Source organism: Nymphalis io, chromosome 19 (assembly GCF_905147045.1).
Source record: "Nymphalis io chromosome 19, ilAglIoxx1.1, whole genome shotgun sequence".
Classification (NCBI taxonomy): Eukaryota; Metazoa; Arthropoda; class Insecta; order Lepidoptera; family Nymphalidae; genus Nymphalis; species Nymphalis io.
In genome coordinates this window covers 5,208,247-5,227,380 of record NC_065906.1, presented here as the reverse complement: position 1 = coordinate 5,227,380, position 19,134 = coordinate 5,208,247, and the positions used below count along the sequence as shown (strand labels likewise).

The 19,134-nt window shown below is 30.7% G+C and overlaps 2 protein-coding genes across 2 annotated transcripts in view; one reads left to right on the top strand and one right to left on the bottom strand.

The window, feature by feature from the left end:
- The window catches only part of LOC126775790 (RNA helicase aquarius), a 73,562-nt gene that overhangs the window by 30,656 nt on the left and 23,772 nt on the right, over positions 1-19,134 (top strand). Inside the window, exons 7-10 of the mRNA XM_050497879.1 lie at positions 14,892-15,005; positions 16,965-17,068; positions 17,706-17,817; positions 18,156-18,369. Coding sequence (XP_050353836.1) covers positions 14,892-15,005; positions 16,965-17,068; positions 17,706-17,817; positions 18,156-18,369 — 544 coding nt within the window. The remainder of the gene's footprint in view (positions 1-14,891; positions 15,006-16,964; positions 17,069-17,705; positions 17,818-18,155; positions 18,370-19,134) is intronic.
- Positions 1,253-10,953, bottom strand: LOC126775804 (G-protein coupled receptor Mth2-like). The gene is made up of 8 exons (XM_050497905.1): positions 10,496-10,953; positions 7,579-7,746; positions 6,398-6,513; positions 5,980-6,058; positions 4,825-4,985; positions 3,052-3,190; positions 2,286-2,375; positions 1,253-1,483 (listed from the first exon to the last, which is right to left on the bottom strand). The coding sequence occupies exons 1-8, from the start codon at positions 10,756-10,758 to the stop codon at positions 1,273-1,275; spliced, it is 1,227 nt and encodes a 408-aa protein (XP_050353862.1). The 5' UTR covers positions 10,759-10,953; the 3' UTR covers positions 1,253-1,272.

Here is a 19,134-nt window from a genome sequence, read left to right as displayed (position 1 = left end):
TTATGTTACCTATAATTAATTTAACTTAATATAACGAATTTAATATATTTTTAAATTTCATACTGACATTTATGAAATAAATAATAACATAACATAACATTTATGAAATTATATATGTATATATAATATGTATGCAAATAAATAATTTAATCTATATGTTTATTTTCAGTATTTTTTGCTAATAATTCTATGATTTCATTTTCGAATATTTTTTTCATTAAATAAAATATATCAGACGTTACGTTCGATCTTCTATTTTTGGGCTTGGCAACCCTAGCTGCATGATCCACGACTTACAGTTAAGTAAAGAGCTATAAATACTTATAAAATATTCAATTATTTCTTTAAATTAGATGTCAAATAGAAAGAAATACATTTCACTACGAAATAGGTAGGTTAACTTTTGGTAATATTATTATTATATGTTCGCTATATTAGTATTATATATATGTTTATAAATAACCTCAAAATGGGCGAAACTATGAAAATAAAGATTTATTTTTCTTTAGTGCTCCAATTTTCCAAAATAGATATTTTTTTCTAGGAAAAATGTAAACAATCCGTTCCTCGAAGCAGTACGTACAGACAGACATACGATATTAATATAAATTGTATTTTTGTCGTTTTTATTACCAGCTTTTATTTAACCTCACATAATAAGTGTGGGTCGAATCTTGAATATGTCAACCAGATTCACTCACCGGATTGATTTTTGGCGTTGGTGACTATCAATCAATGTATACAAAAAACCGCATCGTAATAATATTCAAAATATAATCTTTTTATATATGTATGTATCAAGATTGTTTATTATATTAAATATATTTCCATCACATTAATATAATAGACAAGTACCTAATAAATTTGAATTCAATGCCATAAAAAAGGCACAAAAATCATCATTAAAAAAATGACTTATTATATACCATATAATAAAATGAATTCTCATTCATATTCATACGAAAACACATAAAGATAATAAGCGTTTTACGTCATCTAAGTAGGACATATAAGGTGATAATTACAATTAATATTTACTACACTTATGTATCACCAGAGGGAATGAGAAATAATTGTTATTTAAGGTGAAAAGTATTATCAGCTCAGCGCTTAATGAGTATATAGATCTGACTCATACCCGCTAACGGTTTACACAAAAAAACTTTGTTTACAAACCGTCACGTTTTCGCCCAATATTCGATATTAGTTCTTATCCACATTGTAATAAGACTCAAGTTAAATTTTAATCCTTATATCTTGATATTTGTAAAACTAGATAGCTGCTCTCTCATCGAGAGCGACATCTGTATGGTGTACGATGTCCTCTTCATCGTTGCCGACCGCTAGATGGCGCTCCACCATATTAGACATGCAGTCCAACCAGCCTCTCTTGTGCATTGCCTTTATAACTTTACGTCGAAATACGACCAGTATCAAGAAAATTAACGGTCCTTGTAGAGTGTTGAATATGTCAGTCACGACCCTGAAATCAATTATAATTTAAATAATATTATTATCTTATCGAGCATTAATCAACCTTATATCCGTAGCTATAAGTATAAATTTGGCTTAAATATCCCATTTCTTGCAACGATGTAAAATATGACAGTTGGTTCATTATCATACGGTTATCGTAAAGGGACTAAAAAATGATTAAAACGTTGTAGATTCTTCCAGCAGTTTTCGATAACCGGTTGCGGTTCAATTAAAAATAAAGTCCCGAAAGAATTAAATCGAATGAAGTCGAGTAATCAAATAATGTATATAAATATGACGTTGATTTAGGAATAATCATTGCATAACAATTAACACCAGTTGTATTGACGTAATGTTTGTTTTGTTGATAAAAACAGCTTCAAAATTAAATTTGCTTACATCATTTAATATATTTAACTCCCTGATTTATTATCCCAGACACGGGAAAATTGACTTATTGACGTAACAAGAAATAGAAATTACGAATTGCCTATATATGTCAAAGATATATTTTTTTCATACAAACTCGTCCCCTATTAACTCCTTTAGCGATAGAATTTCCAGAAAATTCTTTAGTTGCCTATGTTATAAGAAGCTCAGTCTCCGAATTTGATACGTTTTTATAGCATCACTAGTTTCGACTCCGTTTTGTCTCAGTGAACAATGGAAATACACAGATGTAATATTACGTATTATATGCTTACAGCGATACGCCGAAATAACTCACGTCTCCGGATATATCATAGTCAGTCATGTATGATTAGTAATATTTTCCTTTGAATTAGGAATTGATATATTGACATACTAACCATATTATGTGCGGTTTCAATAGTGAACTGATCATTTCAAAAATCCACGGCAGTCCCATCACAATGAATAGTCGAACGGTCATTACAAATCTGAAATTGATACGTCACTATTAATATACAATCTACATAACAATCGAGATTTGTACAAGCCCTTGTGTTACTCACTCTTTAGTTATTTACTATTAAACATACTTTGCTTTTATTTTTTAGTTTAAAATTTAAATGGTGAGCAAACTGTTATTACCGGCGCAAACATCTGAGATTATTGCATTAGGTTGATCAACCGTTGACAAACTGTTAAAAGTAACGTGATGTCATGATGTCCTTCTGACCGGTTTCTATTCCATTCTATTTCGAGACTAACCAACTTCGTGGAACACAAGTGTGTGCGCAATGGTGCAGGCAAAGGACCCAACGGCTTTACTGTTCAAGTGGGATTCAAATGAGAATTTTTCGCCAAAACATTAAAAATGCCCGTTCGGGGATTTGACCCATTATCATATTATATATAAGAACTGCTTTCTACTCTAAACGTTGAAACATTTTTAGAGATGACCGTCAATATTATCTGTCAGGTGGTCCAATTACCATTCACCATTCATGATATAAATATTAAAAAAAACCTAACCTTGAAAATAATATCTCAGTTAATGAAAACGATACGTATGGTTATTATCGATTTTGTATGGAAATATATTTAGATAAAACATCGTATCTTTATTTGTATTTAAATAAATGAATAAAAAAATAATTTACATTAACTTACTTGTATTTCAACGCCTTTATATGACTCGAGGCGAAGGAATGACAGCAGAGATGTATCGATATGTACAGAAATATTATAATATTAGTCAGGATTAAGATCGACATTACGCTGTACATGTACTGCCATTGTTGCTTTTTAGCTGAAACGAAACGAGGTCACGTTATAACATTAAAAGGCTTACAAATGGAACATTATTTTATCATATTTATACTTGTAATGAATAGATAAATAATATCACCTTACATTAGAGGTGCTTACATAAACACAGATTTCTCTCTTTCTCTCAACAATTTGACATTGGAAGGAAGAAGGCAGCATTATTTAACTGTTTGGAGGTAATTCCGTCTAAACAACATTTGTGAGACGTATGTTTTTACTTTAAATTTATTATTCTTATGTTTAATTGATTGGACGCTATATTGCCTATTAAAATATGTGTTATTGTTAGAAGGCAGGCTATACAATAATACTTTGACGTCTAAAATAAAAAAAAAAATAGTGACTCATACCAAAACATAATTTAGTCATAGACACAGACATTTTAATATATCATTTATTATTTTATCAATGACATTAATATTTAAATTTAGAAAGAAAATTTGATAAATGTAATTTTTGACTTGATTTTTTTTTCAAATTCACACACACACCGTGCACACTAAACCGTCCGAAGACAATTTTTAAGGTTTCGTAAATATCCGATGAAAAATTGGAACCTTTATACGTCTTATAACTATCAGTCACAGCTTATTTTTTACAGGCTTTTTTATTGGCTTCACTTGTATATATGTATAAGTATAACAAGTACAGAATATATTCATACTAAAACTTCAGTATGTAAACAAATATAAGACTTCTAATTAGTTTCGTATTGATCTGAAATTTCAAGTATAATATATAATACAGATGACAATAGAATCTATGGAACGATTTCAAAAAATTTATTGTCCAGACAATTCTAACGGTTAACTTATGTGATTATGAAGCCTGGAGGTGTGTAGTAGACCTCTTCAATCGCACTGGTAAAAGTCATTTTTTATGACAAATTCGCATACTTTGCGGACAACCACGATATTGCTAACTACATGCAATTTTAATACAATAATTTACATATTTCATTTCACTATATAGCATGTTAAAATTTTTATTTCATTTTGTAGCATAGTATTCTGTCTATGATACTGAACTTGAGGTTATGTTTATACTTGAACGATTTACCGAAACCATCTCAACCTCGTTATAAAAACTAAAACCAATAAGCCGTTTAATCGTGACGTAATTTTTATAAAGTTTCGTGGTGTGTGGGCGTTTTAACGATACGATAGCAATTTTTTTTTATGAATATACTTTAAACACTTGACAGTTTTTATATCTGATTTTCAATCGGCATAGTTAGCAGTAGATATATGATGATACTCTAATCATATGATAATTTGTATGCCAATAATATTGTCAAATTGTCGTCAATAATCTATTACGCAGTCGCCCGCTAAAAATATACAGACGAGATTTTATAAATCGGATTTTTTATTATTTTATCGAATACTGGTCTAAATCGCACAGTTTAAGATAACAAACTTATTTTTTAAACCATAAATTAAAAGGCGGGCTCATCGCTGCCCATATTCCATAAATTTGGGATCGGCGTATTGTGTTTTACACACATACATGTACACGTGTATGTGTACATGTATGTTTGACACGCTGCTATAGTCAGCCGTTTACTTTATTACATTATTTCACGTTAGGAAGTAGAAAATAACATAGACTTACTATAAAACCAGCACGTATTTAATCCGATACCAGGTTTCGGGTGCTGTCCCGGGTGGAAGTTGACGATAGCCATACAAACGGTCAAGATGACAGGTATACCCCAAGCATATAGTGCGTACCATATGAAAGGCTTCCAACCATAGTCCGAGGTAGTCGGTCGCCTGAAAAAGATAATAATGATGATAATTGCGACGATTTCTTTCTGACCTGACCACGGCGCCTATTCTCAACGGAGACTGGCCAACAGAACATAAGATATTTTATATAAACTGTTTCATAAAAAGTATCAATACTTCGTATGTTGTGTCCATTGGTTGTGAAGACAAACATAGTATAACATTTAAAACATTAGTTGTCAGTGCATTGACCACGTAAAGACAAGTGTACTTCTTACGATGGTAATCGTGACCACTTCTTATTATGTTGCTCTAACGTAATCGTAAAACTAACTTCTATAAATTAATTATTACTTGTATGTTTTATATATTAATTACGATTACTAGAAAATACTAAAGTGAGGCTTTTTAGTTCATTATTTAATTGAAAATCATAACATATATAAAATAAAAAGCCAGTTTCCTGTAACCAAAAGTCACGGACTCTGTGACTCATTAATAATCACGTACAACAATTAAGAACCAATAATTTATGTGTAGCATCGTTTGCCGCTATGTAAACTCAAAAGCAAACATAAAATTAGTATGAGATGTGTGTCTGTATTAGCTATGGCGCATACATATTATTGATGTCAAGACTGCGCATTCCTTTGATGTGTTTATTTAATACATTTAATACGTTCATTAGAAAACAAAGTAAATACTTCAGATAATACTTATAAAGGAATTTTGAAACGGATAATTTATTGTAATTTTTATATTTATAGATCGATAACAGCGTGGTTTAAATTTTTTATTTTTTATTATAGAATACTTGGAATACAAATAGCATAACAATAGAATTCATATTATTTTCAATAAACAAAACATAAATATAAGATACACGATGTTCTCCTTCACCGCTCAGCAAGAGATGAATTATAAAAACAAATAAAATACATAAAAATTCAGCGGTTATTATCTGTATTTGAACCCGCAATCTTCGGTTAAGATTCACGTGTTCTATTATTATTTAATAATAACTAAACTTTTACCTTACCTTATATTAAGAAGAATTTGTATGGATATCGCATTCGTCCAAAAGAAGCTCGCGATTAAAAAGAAATATACGAGGAAACCTAGAAAAATCATAATCATTTTAAAATTCAATTATAAATAATAAGTTAACTTATATTTTTATAAAACTTTATACGAGTAATCTATATTTATCATTTATGTACGACAATATAAATTAATTGTTATTATTATCATAATAAACTTATAAATAAATAACATTCCAGCAATTGTATTTTTCTCATATGACATATACGAGCTTATTAAATTTTGCTCTTAAATATAATTAATAGCAATCATTACGGTTTATCGCTAATAAAAATGAACTCTTTAAATTGTTTTGTAATAATAATATAATATTTTCTTTAAATTAATTAAGCTTAATAATGTATATATATAAATACCTCGGGCAGCGCATAAATTCATATCGGAGTATTCGAATAACTTCATAAATGACAAAACGCCGAATCCAACAGCTGAACTTATACAGAAGTTAATTATACTTTTCCCTTGAATATCCCTAAAATAGACAATAAATTCACATTTAAAAGGTAATACATATAGTACAGTAACAGCCTGTTATTGTCCCACTGCTGAGTTAAGGCCTCCTCTCCCTTTTGAGGAGAAGGTTTGGAGCTTATTTCACCACGCTGCTCCGATGCGGGTTGGTAGAATAAACATGTGGCAGAATTTCAATGAAATTAGACACATGCAGGTTTCCTCACGATGTTTTCTTTCACCGTCAAGCACGAGATGAATTATAAACACTAATTAAGCACGTGAAAATTCAGTGGTGCTTGCCCGGGTTTGAACCCACGATCATCGGTTAAGATTCACGCGTTCTAACCACCAGTCCATCTCGGCTTTTTTTTAAATATACATGCGCAATTGTTTTTAATACACATACATTTTGAGTGTGATGTTTTGTTGTTTAATTATATTTAACACACTTATAGGCTTTATAAGCTCCAAAAGCGTTTAGAGAATAAAATCATCTCAAACTGCAATGTTTGCGTGAATGATCGTGATTAGATAATGAGAATGTTTCGTATAAAAATGACTACTAATTTATAGAAATATGTAAATACAATTATATAAAAAAAATAAATTTTTTAAAGACGTTATGGTCTTCGAAAATTTTAAACAGTTGTGTCCATAATATTATTAGGATAAATAGAAAATAAACCTAATATTTAATATTAAAACATAATATAAATATTTATATCGTACAAGGAAATGTGCAGGTAACAAAAAGGCAAATAATGTAAGAGCATAAATCATTCAATTGTAAGTTGATTTGCTTCGTAACAAGAATCCCGTTGAATGGATATCATATTAAGTTAGTCTTACCTCAGTTTGTGAAACGCTGAACAAAATGAGATTACCTAATTTAATCTGAATTGTCATTGGTTAATGACAGTCAATGAAGCAATAAGTGATCAATAAGCGTTTAGTATTTAGGTAAAATAGTTTCTCTGACGTTGACAAATTCGGCAATTGGAGATTATTCGTGCTTTTTTGAGATAGATAAATTATGTGTTATTTGAAAGTTATTTAGTATATTGAGAAAAAAAACATTTGTTACCTCATCTCTGGCAGCATACAATAAACGCAGGCAGTCAGGATCATAAATATAACCGACACCACCATGCAGTATCCTAAAACTTTATCGTCCATTATAACTTCATCCTCATCCGCACATACTACTAAGTGTCTTTCGGAACTGTTTGTTGTTTCATTCGCTACGCAGAAGCTGTGAACGAAAATATTACTATAGTATTGAATATACAAATATAAATAACTAAAATAATCTTTAAATTAATCAAAGTTTTGATTTTATTCGCATTTATGATTGTTACTTGGTGGTAGGGCTTTGTGCTGGTCTGGGTAGGAACCAGCCTATCACATATTCTACCACTAAACAGAAATATCTAGTATTGTTGTGTTCCGGTTTGATGGGTGTGTGTGCCAGAGTAACTACAGGCACCAGGGACACCTCACACAACATCTTAGTTCCCATGGCTGGTGATGCATTGGTGATGTTAGGAATGGTTAATATTTCTTACGACGCCAATGTCTATGGGCGGTGATGAACACTTACCATAAGGTGGCCTATTTGCCAGTCTGGCTACCTATGGTATAAAAAATATTTTAGCTAAATCAAATACCTTTTTCTTCTTTTCAATTTGAAAGCCAGCTGTGTTTGCGAGATGTATTGTAAAACTGACCACATTTGGAACTAAGTAAATAATTTAATAAATACAAAACATAAATATGTTGCGTTTCCGAACAACTCAATATATGTTAAATACTCGAAAACATTAATAATAATAAAACTGACATTGCTTTTAATAATAATTAATAAATTTTCTAATATATACAAAACTGATTTACCCATTAATGAATTAATATTATTGCACAATTGATTAACTATTCGGTAAAATCATCAAACATTAGCTTTGAACAAGGTGACATCCCAATTTGACATTTTTTTTTTTTTATAGAATAGGAAGGTGGACGAGCATATGGGCCACCTGATGGTAAGTGGTCACCAAACGCCCTTAGACATTGGCATTGTAAGAAATGTCAACCATCGCTTATAACCAATGCGCCACCAACCTTGGGAACTAAGATTTTATGTCCCTTGTGCCTGTAATTACACTGGCTCACTCACCCTTCAAACCGGAACACAACAATATCAAGTATTGCTGTTTTGCGGTAGAATATCTGATGAGTGGGTGGTACCTAACCAGACGAGCTTGCACAAAGCCCTACCACCAGTATTTGACATTTGAAATAGTATGTATTAACATCAATGGTCGGCGTGCTCGCGAAAATTTTTGCAGGTAAATATCGTTTACGTCTATCAATGTTTTCGAATCTCAGGTCGATGTCCGATAACTTAAACGAGCACAACTACACTATATAATAATTAACGTGTACTAGGCAACACATTTTGCAAGTTATATAAATTTTTTATAAGTTTCTATTTCAAAACGCTGTTTTGTTTTGCGAATATAAAACATAATTAATATCATAGATTGTTCAAGATCTCGACAAACAGCGTCAATTCAATGTCAAAGTAGTCTATTTGTCTTTACTCCTTTTGTATTAAAATTGTCTATAGTTAGTAGTCTATAGATAAGAGCATAATTTGCGTCACGCATTCAATTTAAAAAATTACGAGTAATGAACCAAGCTCTTTATTGAATTGCCCAAAACATTTTCCAAAAGAGGAATTTTTTAATGATGCCGATTATTTTCTTCAATCTCTCAATATTTTCACTAAAAATAATTCTGTCTCTTTCTAAAATGCCGAGATTGTCGGGTGGTCTAAAAAGTGAATTTTAAATGAATTCGTGGGTTCAAAACCAGGCAAGCCCTATATAATTTTCGTGTACATAATTTGTGTATATTTATAATACATCTCATATGCTCATAATATTTTTTTTATAGTTTCAAGTGGCGTTGTAGTGATTACACTTATTATTATCTTGGAAGTTTTAAATAATACAATTTCAAGTGCAGGCTAATGGTCTAGAGTTCTATGTTACCAGTAAAACCTGGTCCAGAAACCTTAGAAAATTGATATATTGGGCTTGACAATCTGTGTATGTAGGTTATGGTTCTACTGCATCATATGATTTTTATATGACTTGTCACATTTAAAATTTAACAAATATATAGAAAAAGATAGACAATTTATTTTAAGTTGTCTTTAAAAATATAGAGATTATCAATGCAATCTTTTTCTGTTACGTTTCTCGATAACTTCGCCGATTGTGAACAGATTTTGATATGATTATAATTCAAATGAACGGATTATAACTTGAAAACATTTCCTTGTAAATAAAAAATAAAAAAACATCCTACAATAGGTGTAAAACAACGTTCCTCTAGACAGGACTTACTTGAAAGTTTAGAATTATGGCGAAATTTTACTCTAACAAACACCGACCCCAGAAATGCTGATAAGATATACTAAATATCAAAATATTGTTTTTAAGTTTTTAGTTTATGTGCAGGCATTTCTTATAATCAAACTTTTCAATTTAATGTAAGTAATAAACAATAATTAAAGATTCAATTAATGCGGATCGGATTAGTCGTTAAGTTCAAAACATTTTTTGGACAATGCATGAGTTTGTTCTTGTAATAACTTCGATTTGCATACAATTCTTTATATTAACTACTAAGTAATGTTAAGTATCGCAAAATTCCCGTTACTCTCGTTTAAATTGTATTAATAATTCATGAGTTTTATTTTATGTTGAGATACCGAAGTCGTCATGAAATATTTATCGTTTTATAAAACATGTTCGGGACATGTACTGATTTCGGGTATTATTCGAGAATATCTCACATGGTGTAAGGACAGTTAAATCTGTGACAGGCTTAGTGCATTTAACGCCATAATAAATTAACCGCCTGTATTAATATTTAAATGAGTACGTATTACATAATAATGCTCGAAGTAACATTTTCTTTTTCAATTAACTTACCTGTCTTTATCAACTTGTGGTTCCGTACCTTCCACCAATATGATCAACAATCCGTCGTTCGTGACACTAAAGTTTAACGCCGATATTGATATCGAAACTATATTTTCACATTTTAGTTTTATGGGTGTCGTTTTATTTCGTTCAATATCCAAACAGCTAGTATCGTCCGCAACCAAAATACCCTGTTCCGGCTTGCAGCAGAAAGATCCTTCAGGATCACCCGCGATCAGGGTAAAGATCGCAAAGAGTAAAAACAATTTCATATTTGTTTCTTTTTTTTCTTTAAATAAATATCACACACTTATCACTTATGCACTTTTTAAGATATATTCGCAAATATATATATTAGTATGTAAATCACCTTGTTATCGTAAGGTAACACAGGTGAATGAGATAAAAATATATTTTACGTGCGTCTGCTCTCGACACGAGCGCCGGCGCATGCTGACCTCGATGACACCGAGAGTCGACTGAGGGATAAAACTTTTGAACAGTATTGCCAGTACTTATACTAAAATTTGGTGCAGGCACGGACTATTAGTAAACATTTGAAGTGTCTGTTTTTTTTAATACTATTTATGTATTTTATTATTTAGGGATCAGCCTTATTCCGAGTTTTAAAAAGTACGACCAAATTGATTAATTGTTGCATTGTATACCAAATTATATCAGATTATTTTAATTAGTTTACTTAATTAAGATTATTATTTCACGTACCGTACATAAATAAACACAATGTCCTTTTGCAAAACAAACTGAAACTTGTAACATATCTGACACACATATATTTTCCAAAATATCGCTGTAATCGGAATATTAAAAATTTTAACAAAACGTATTTAATAATTTTAGCAAAAATATTATAAGTAAAAATAACGTTAGAAATAACTGCATTTAAGCAATAATATTTTTTTGTTTAATTCTAATACGTTCATATGAATTAAATGAAATAAATTTCTAAAACCTGCGGCATTATTAACACCTAAATAATTTGAACCAAACAATTGCTTGTGGCCACGGACATTGCAAAGTGTTTGATACGTCATGAAATGATATGTTAAAATATACGCGATAAATTCGTAAATAATGTTTAATTTATAACAATCCCGAAACCTAATAAATTTTGCGGCTCGCGACACGTGACTAACACGTGTTTGTGGCCTCCTTAAAGAAAAGGTTGAATATCGCTGGACTAGAGAATCAGAATTGCAATTCAAAGGGAAAATGTTGCCTTCTTGCCATCATTCCATACAAATTTGTACAGTAGCTATTTTTAATTTGGACTTTTATGTGGTTAAGTTCTCAATGAAAATAATTTGAACTCTAAAGACATGGTTTATACTTTTCTTTTATTTTATCTTTTTGATTTAGTGTTGTTGTCATAATTTTGACGTCAGAACGAGCATTGACTTACGTATGTAAAATTAATCAGTGGGAAGAAACATAATAATATTATTAATTACTCGTTGAGCATATAAATAGGAATGTAAATCGTTGAGCGCGTCAGTATGTCATGTTTAAGATTGATTGGAGCAATACTTTGTCTTTATTCACAACGATATTTTTAAACGATAAAAGTGAGAATTTATTAACTTTTATATATATAATTTACACTTCATGAACTTGGAGGTGATCATTTACATCTTCGAGACAAAATCAAAAACTTTTAAACATGAAAAAAAAATGTCGTTTAGCAAATTTAGTTTTCACTAGGTTAGGATATGCTTTGGACCGTAAGAAAGTGTGTATATATTATGTCACGTAATCAAAATAGACACAGAAGCCACACAATAGCAATCGTTTCGGTTCAAATCGAATACATTAATTTGCTTGAGCATGCTGTTAAGATGTTGTTCAATGTTTTACGTTATTTTCATTCAAATATAAACGTAACACTTATAAATGTCACAAGTATAAAAAATATATATTTATTTTATTAGTCTATGTCATTGTTACATGTAAGTAATAAAAATGAGTAGATGAGAGCCTAAATGACGCATTGGTTAGAACAGGCTCCTAAATCTTAACTGAAGGTTCAACCTAAAATGTTTTATTTATTAATTAAGGTTTACCAATAGTTGTATACACTAAAAAGAACATTTAATACATTAAAACACATAGAATAGCGAAACAGCTAATTATACGTAAACACCGCTTGATATTAAACATACAAATAACTAAATATAAATAAGCTCCTACTTAATCCATTACTACTATTACTTAAATGCTTAAAAATGTAAGCACTTTTTAAACATCGTTTTGCTTTTTTCTACAATTTTTTTTTTAGTTCTGTTTATATATAGTGGATTAAAATTTACTATAACTTTCCAGGCTTTTTATTATAAACATTTTAAATCGTAATATACCTTCTCGTTTAATGATCTTTTAACATAAAATAATTAATAATTTTGCCATAAAAATAATTTATCATATCCGAATACATATGTGTTTTTATAGCATGACAAAAAAATCGTTAAATATGTTATCCATATAAGTGGTCCGGTTTTATTATTATTGAATGTTAGATCAAATAGTTTATCTTTTAACGATGTTTGAGGAAAAATGGCACTGTACATTAATATTACTGATAAAAAAACTTCTAATAAGGCCACACTTAGACTCATTACCATTAATTAGTCGATAGAGATAAGTAAAATACACTTATATCACTTGTATATACTGTTAGTATTTGCATAATTTTCGAATACTTAAATAATTTCAACGATTTTAGTATATTAATATTAGCATGTCGGTGATTGCGTCCCAACGTCACAAGTCTTTTCCCTACGATAAACCAGCGCCACACGCCTAAAGAAGTTTTCACTTCAATATATATAAAACGGCTAAAATAATTATATACTTTTTGGATCATCCCACATGACGAGTATTAGTTGTATTTGTTTGATTTTTGACCCGTTTTTTGTAAACTCCATATATGGCTTCGTATGCATTGTATTAAATTCAAGTGATGCATATAATATGGCTTCTCTTCTAAAAGAAGATGAGGACTTAGCCCAGCGGTGGCACATTTACTTTTTCTAAACAAAAAATCAAAAAACATTTATCGATCTCTATTGTAACATTAACTTAAATTTTTTATTGTTTAGCCACACCACTCCAGGTCACAGGAGTGCTGGTTCATTTTTCGCGCAGAGAATCGAATTTGCGATTCAACGGGGAAATGCTTCTAGCTTTCTTTGTTTTGTCTTGTTTCATCACACGGTCATGATTTGTACATTAGCTATTTTTTTCGTTTTGTGTATACTCATTTAAATTACATTGTGTATATTTAATGTAAGAGTAAATAAACAACATGCTCAATGTATATACATTAAAAAAAATGGAAATATGAATGAATTGTATCTTATCTACTTGGGTTTTACCGAGAATTTATGGTGTCCCTAGAACCCTATGCGTATTGACTTATTATGAAAGGAACTCTTTCTACATAATTTCCCGTTACTAGACGTCATTATCGTTGAATACAATCGCTGTTTTGCAGTACGAAGAAAAATGAGGTTAGGTTGAAAAAAACAAATTTTAATCAGTCCTTAAAATCAGCCAGTGATTGAGTAAGCCATTGGAATTTAGATTTAAGTTTTACTAGTTTACTAAATAAATACTAGTTTACTAACTAAATATATATAAAAAAGTGGTTTCAAGTTAAATCGATAGTAATGCTCAAATACATGTGTTGCTCGACTGATTCCAGCGAGTTGCAACTGCATTTAATATTATTATTTACATGCAAGCAATTGCGATCAAGAGATAATATTGTGGGTGTGGTCATGCATAATACGTGACTTGTACATAAGCTGCATGTTTTATCCAAGATTTGTTAGGTATAATAAACATCCGTCGATGGTCAAAACGCGTTATTTCTAGAGCTTTATATAAAACAATATAAATAATACTCTTACTGTTGCTCGACGCGACTGGCGTCACGTAGTGATGACAGACTTGATGACCGCTTGCGCTCTGCATATCGCATCTACCATTCCCACAATGTCCTAAGTCGAGATGCGTTCTTACAGAAAACACCCTTGTCACCTTGACTGAGTGTCAGTACTCGGCTCCCCAACCGACGACACTATCAAAGAACTAACAGCTGTATACAATATAGAAAAAATAATGTTGCTCGATTTCTCAAATGGTCTAGAACTTCAATCATCAGTCATGGATACATCAATCGGATGCGAAACCAGACCAAGTTTAAGCACGAAATAAAAAATTCGAATAATAACTTATACTAATAGAATTCAATTAATGCACAAACCGGAACTATGTAAACAAATACTCAATACACTATAAACCAAGCCAAACCGTATTTTAAGCCATGTAAATGTTATTTCGCGTATCATTTGTTTTTGATTAAATGTGTACATGTTCTTTACAGCTTCTACAGATGCTCAAGTTCTACGCTCGGTTTGAGATCAGCGATGAAACTGGCGACCCGATGACTGATCGAGATATGACGTTACAGCATTACTCCAGAATTACTTCATTGCAAGTACGGAACTGTCTTTATATACTTAATTAGATAATAATAACGGGCTACCTCTTGGTGGTATAAAGCCATACTGGTTATTCTTTGACCCAGAAAAACAAAACATACAATGGTGTGGTTTCGTCTATATCGGCCAAAATCAAGTAGTGCGTTCTCCACCCATCCAAGTCTGTGTCTTGGAAATTATTTCAAGATTTCTCCTGCAAAAAATGGCGATCTATGGAAAATATGAACAATTTTCTTAACAGAAAATGTTAAATTAATATTTCACCTATTTTAATGATTAAGGCTAAGTGGCAAATAATTCAAACTAATGTTATTATGTTGCATGTGACTTATATGTATTGTTAGGACGTGAAAATTGAATATCGTTTACAATTTCCTTTTATATCTATTTGGCAGCAGACGAGTAATGTGAATGACCTTCCAAGAAAGTTTACAATAGTTCTCATAATATCGGTTTATGACGTCAGTCTGCAATATCGAAACTAAAGTCAGTCAACTATTTTAAGAAAAGTAAATTACAAAGCCAGCAATTGGTAACACATTGCATAAATAAATGAAATACTACACTAAAAGATTGTGTAGAACTAATGACTTACAGCGCTATCCGTTGATATAATGTAGTGCTAAAATAATACCTATGAGTATATAAGCAAAGTAGCTTCTGTCGGGAAATTTATGTTAATATTATTGTGTGAAGATTACAACTTAACTAAGATTATAACTTTTTTCTTTTAGTATCTAAACTGTATATATTATATAATATTAGGTATGTCTCAAAAAATATAATATGCAACATATGAGTTATTAATTATAATTAAAAACATAATTATGTTCAAGTTCCATATCGATTGGAATAAACTAAACCACTTTATATATTTATTAAATAAAATAAATAAACAAACGGAACTAACGTTTTTATGAAAAAACAATTAAATATCGTTATTATAATAATATAAATGTAGTTACATACGTAAATCATTTCATTATTATTTGTTGGAATTAATTTTTACTATGTCATTTCCTATCTTATGCGTCATGGGAATTTGGATTAAAACAGTATTCAATTATTAACCTTATGTACTTTGACGTCTAAGCGTCTCGTATTGTAGTACCGCCCTTATCATCGCGTCACTAGGTCAAAATTTCGACATAATTTGGATCACCATTTCTCAAAATTGATGACATATTACGCGGAACAGCTATATAGGCGAGGATACATTTCAAGTGGTATTATTGAAGTTTTTTTTTCGGTAACCGTTGTCGGAAAAACTTAAAAAAATAACATGTTTAATATTTTATTTCTTTGTCGTTCTTTTTTTTAAACAATAAATAGTAATAAAGGACCAAAGTATCGTCCGTGTTTTCGTTATTATTCCTTTTTGCTCATAAAGCTGTCAATTGCAAGATTTTTATTTGATTCCAGAATGTAGAATAATAATACACCAAACGAACCTTCGGCCTATTTTTGATCTATGTTTTTCACTATATTTTTTAATGATTTATTTATCAATTATGCGTTGAAATCATAAGATTCGACAAACAATTCAGCATAAATTTAGTTTTTATAATATCTAATGATTATGTAGTATTTATAAGAATAAGCTTTCATACGTTTTTATTTAATCTACTTTGGAACAGTATATGAGTAAATGATTATAAGGGATCACCTTTGCACATAGACACTAGCACTGTAAGAAGTGTTGAAAAGTTTGTGGGTGCATTAAGGGCCTACATTTCTGCATTAATGCCTACCAGTCGTTATAATTGGTCGAAATAAATGCTTATTATTATCATTATTATATAAGTTTCTTTTTGAATAACGTTTTATATGGACGATTACAAAAATAGCTAACCGTGAAAATTTCATACGTAAACAATTAAGGTTGTATCCAGATCGTAAAAAATAAGCATCTTGCGAGTGACCTATTAAATATTTTTTTCTACATATTGTTTCAGAAAGCCGCATTTTCTAAATTTCCCGATTTAAGACTCTTTGCATTGGCGAACGTTGCTAGTGTAGACACTAGGGAAACGCTTCATAAACACTTTGGAAACCTCAGGTGAGTTAGTAGCAAAGATATCGAAAAGCAATTCTATTTTAAAATAGTAAAAAATCCACAAGGATGTTTTTTAAATATTTATTTACTCGATGATTTTTGTGCATAAAGGCTGCAAAGGAATTATCAAATAAGATAAAATAAACCACTCTCATTTTGAGTGATTGTTAGACATATTCAATAATATAATAAATGGTTTGCCCATCACAATTTTATTTATTATTCATTTGATAACTGATAATATTTGTTTCGGAAAAACAAACTTTAATTAAACTATTGTTATTTTTCCTCATGTTTAAACTTTATACGTAACCTTACGGTTACGGTTACCAATAATTCTATTAGGAGAACAATGATTTTGGTTTTCTTTGTTCACGTTGTTATGGATTTCCCTGCAATTCTCCTTAAATAAATGATAGATTTGTGCATAATATTAGTTAGTTCTTCGTTTTTGTTTATAAAATTGTATAACTAAATGAGCGATGACTTAAATATAATAACTATTGCGTGTATACATATATAACTATACGCCATATATATAGTAAGCGTCAGTAGTGTTCATATGGCTACCATACATTTGCCTAGGAGCTTTGTTCTATAAATGTAAATACTAATCAAATTATATACTACCTTTAACTAGTGACAAAGCACTTCGAGCGATCGCCACTTATCTGAATCTCGTGCCGCCAGAAGGAAAAGAAGATGAGGCGCCATGGCACCGACTCGATAAAGAATTTCTGAAAGAATTATTGGTAAGATTTAACATTTGAACAATCTTTATTTGGTTCTTTAATTGATGTAACACACATTTGTTTGTATTCTAAATGAGATAGAGGAAAATGTGGCCAGAACTAAGATGTTATTTCTTTTGTTGTTTATTTCTTTTGCCTGTCATTGCAATGGATTTTCTGGAGCTTCAACCTGGAACACGGCGTGCCCGTGTGTGTTCCCGGTACATTTACTAATAGAACCTACCTAGACAAACTGGCACAAACCTTTCCCACAAAACTTTCTTTATACATCACGGATTGTGTTAAACGTGTTTTCAAGTAATTCCGGAAGCAACACATGATAAAATTGTTTGTACCAGATATCACGCCATGAACGCAGAATATCTCAATTAGAAGAACTTAATCTGATGCCTCTGTATCCAACTGAAGAAATAATATGGGATGAAAATGTAGTGCCGACGGAGATATACAGCGGCGAGAACTGTCTCGCCTTACCGAAATTGAATCTGCAGTTCTTAACCCTCCACGACTATTTGCTGAGGAACTTTAACTTGTTTCGACTGGAGAGTACATGTAAGAACAACTTTTATTAATAAGATAATTACGTAGCATGTTGAAAGGAAAATTCGTCTTGCATCGCCAGATGGAGAAACGTGTCTAGAAATTTCTTGCGTCATTACGTACAGGTTTTCATGTTGTTTACCTTTGCTAGAAATGAATCTCAACTGATAATTGTTGGTCAAACCCAGGCAAGCCACTGTTTTCGTGTTCTTAATTTGTGTTTATAATTCATCTCGTGCTTAGCAGTGACGGGAAACATCGTGAGGAAACCTGCACCTTATGTTATATGTAAATATATGGATAAGCTCCAAGCCTTCCTGGTTTTAGCCGAGCGGTGAGACATTTACAGGCTTTTACTATTTATGAATATCTTTCTTTTTGTGATGCACAATAAAGACATATACTATGCATGTTCTCTGTCACTAATTCCTTTTAAAACTGTTAGGATTTTCTGACGCGACATGACACACTATAGGATCCTACACATATTTGTTAAAACTGGGTTCGAACTCGCCTTGACTCAAATCTATACGCAATTATATTATATATTCGAAATATAATAGATATGTAGTATATATATTCAATCGACACATAACAGTTTTTATAATTTTATTTAGTTTGAATTAAAATTAATAATGATATATTTTTTAATTATTCCTGTTTACACAATATGACTAACAATATATGAGTAAGTAATTGCATCAAATGTATTTTCCATACAATTATGGTCTTAGATTATATGCTTACTATGTAGGTGGGTCCCTGTACCATTTGTAA

Coding starts and splice junctions, on each gene's coding strand:
- LOC126775804 (XM_050497905.1), bottom strand. CDS start 10,758: ATGAAATTGTTTTTACTCTTTGCGATCTTTACCCTGATCGCGGGTGAT. Junction 7,747..10,495: donor CCACAAGTTGATAAAGACAG/GTAAGTTAATTG, acceptor TTTCGTTCACAG/CTTCTGCGTAGCGAATGAAA. Junction 2,376..3,051: donor ATAAAGGCGTTGAAATACAA/GTAAGTTAATGT, acceptor TATCAATTTCAG/ATTTGTAATGACCGTTCGAC.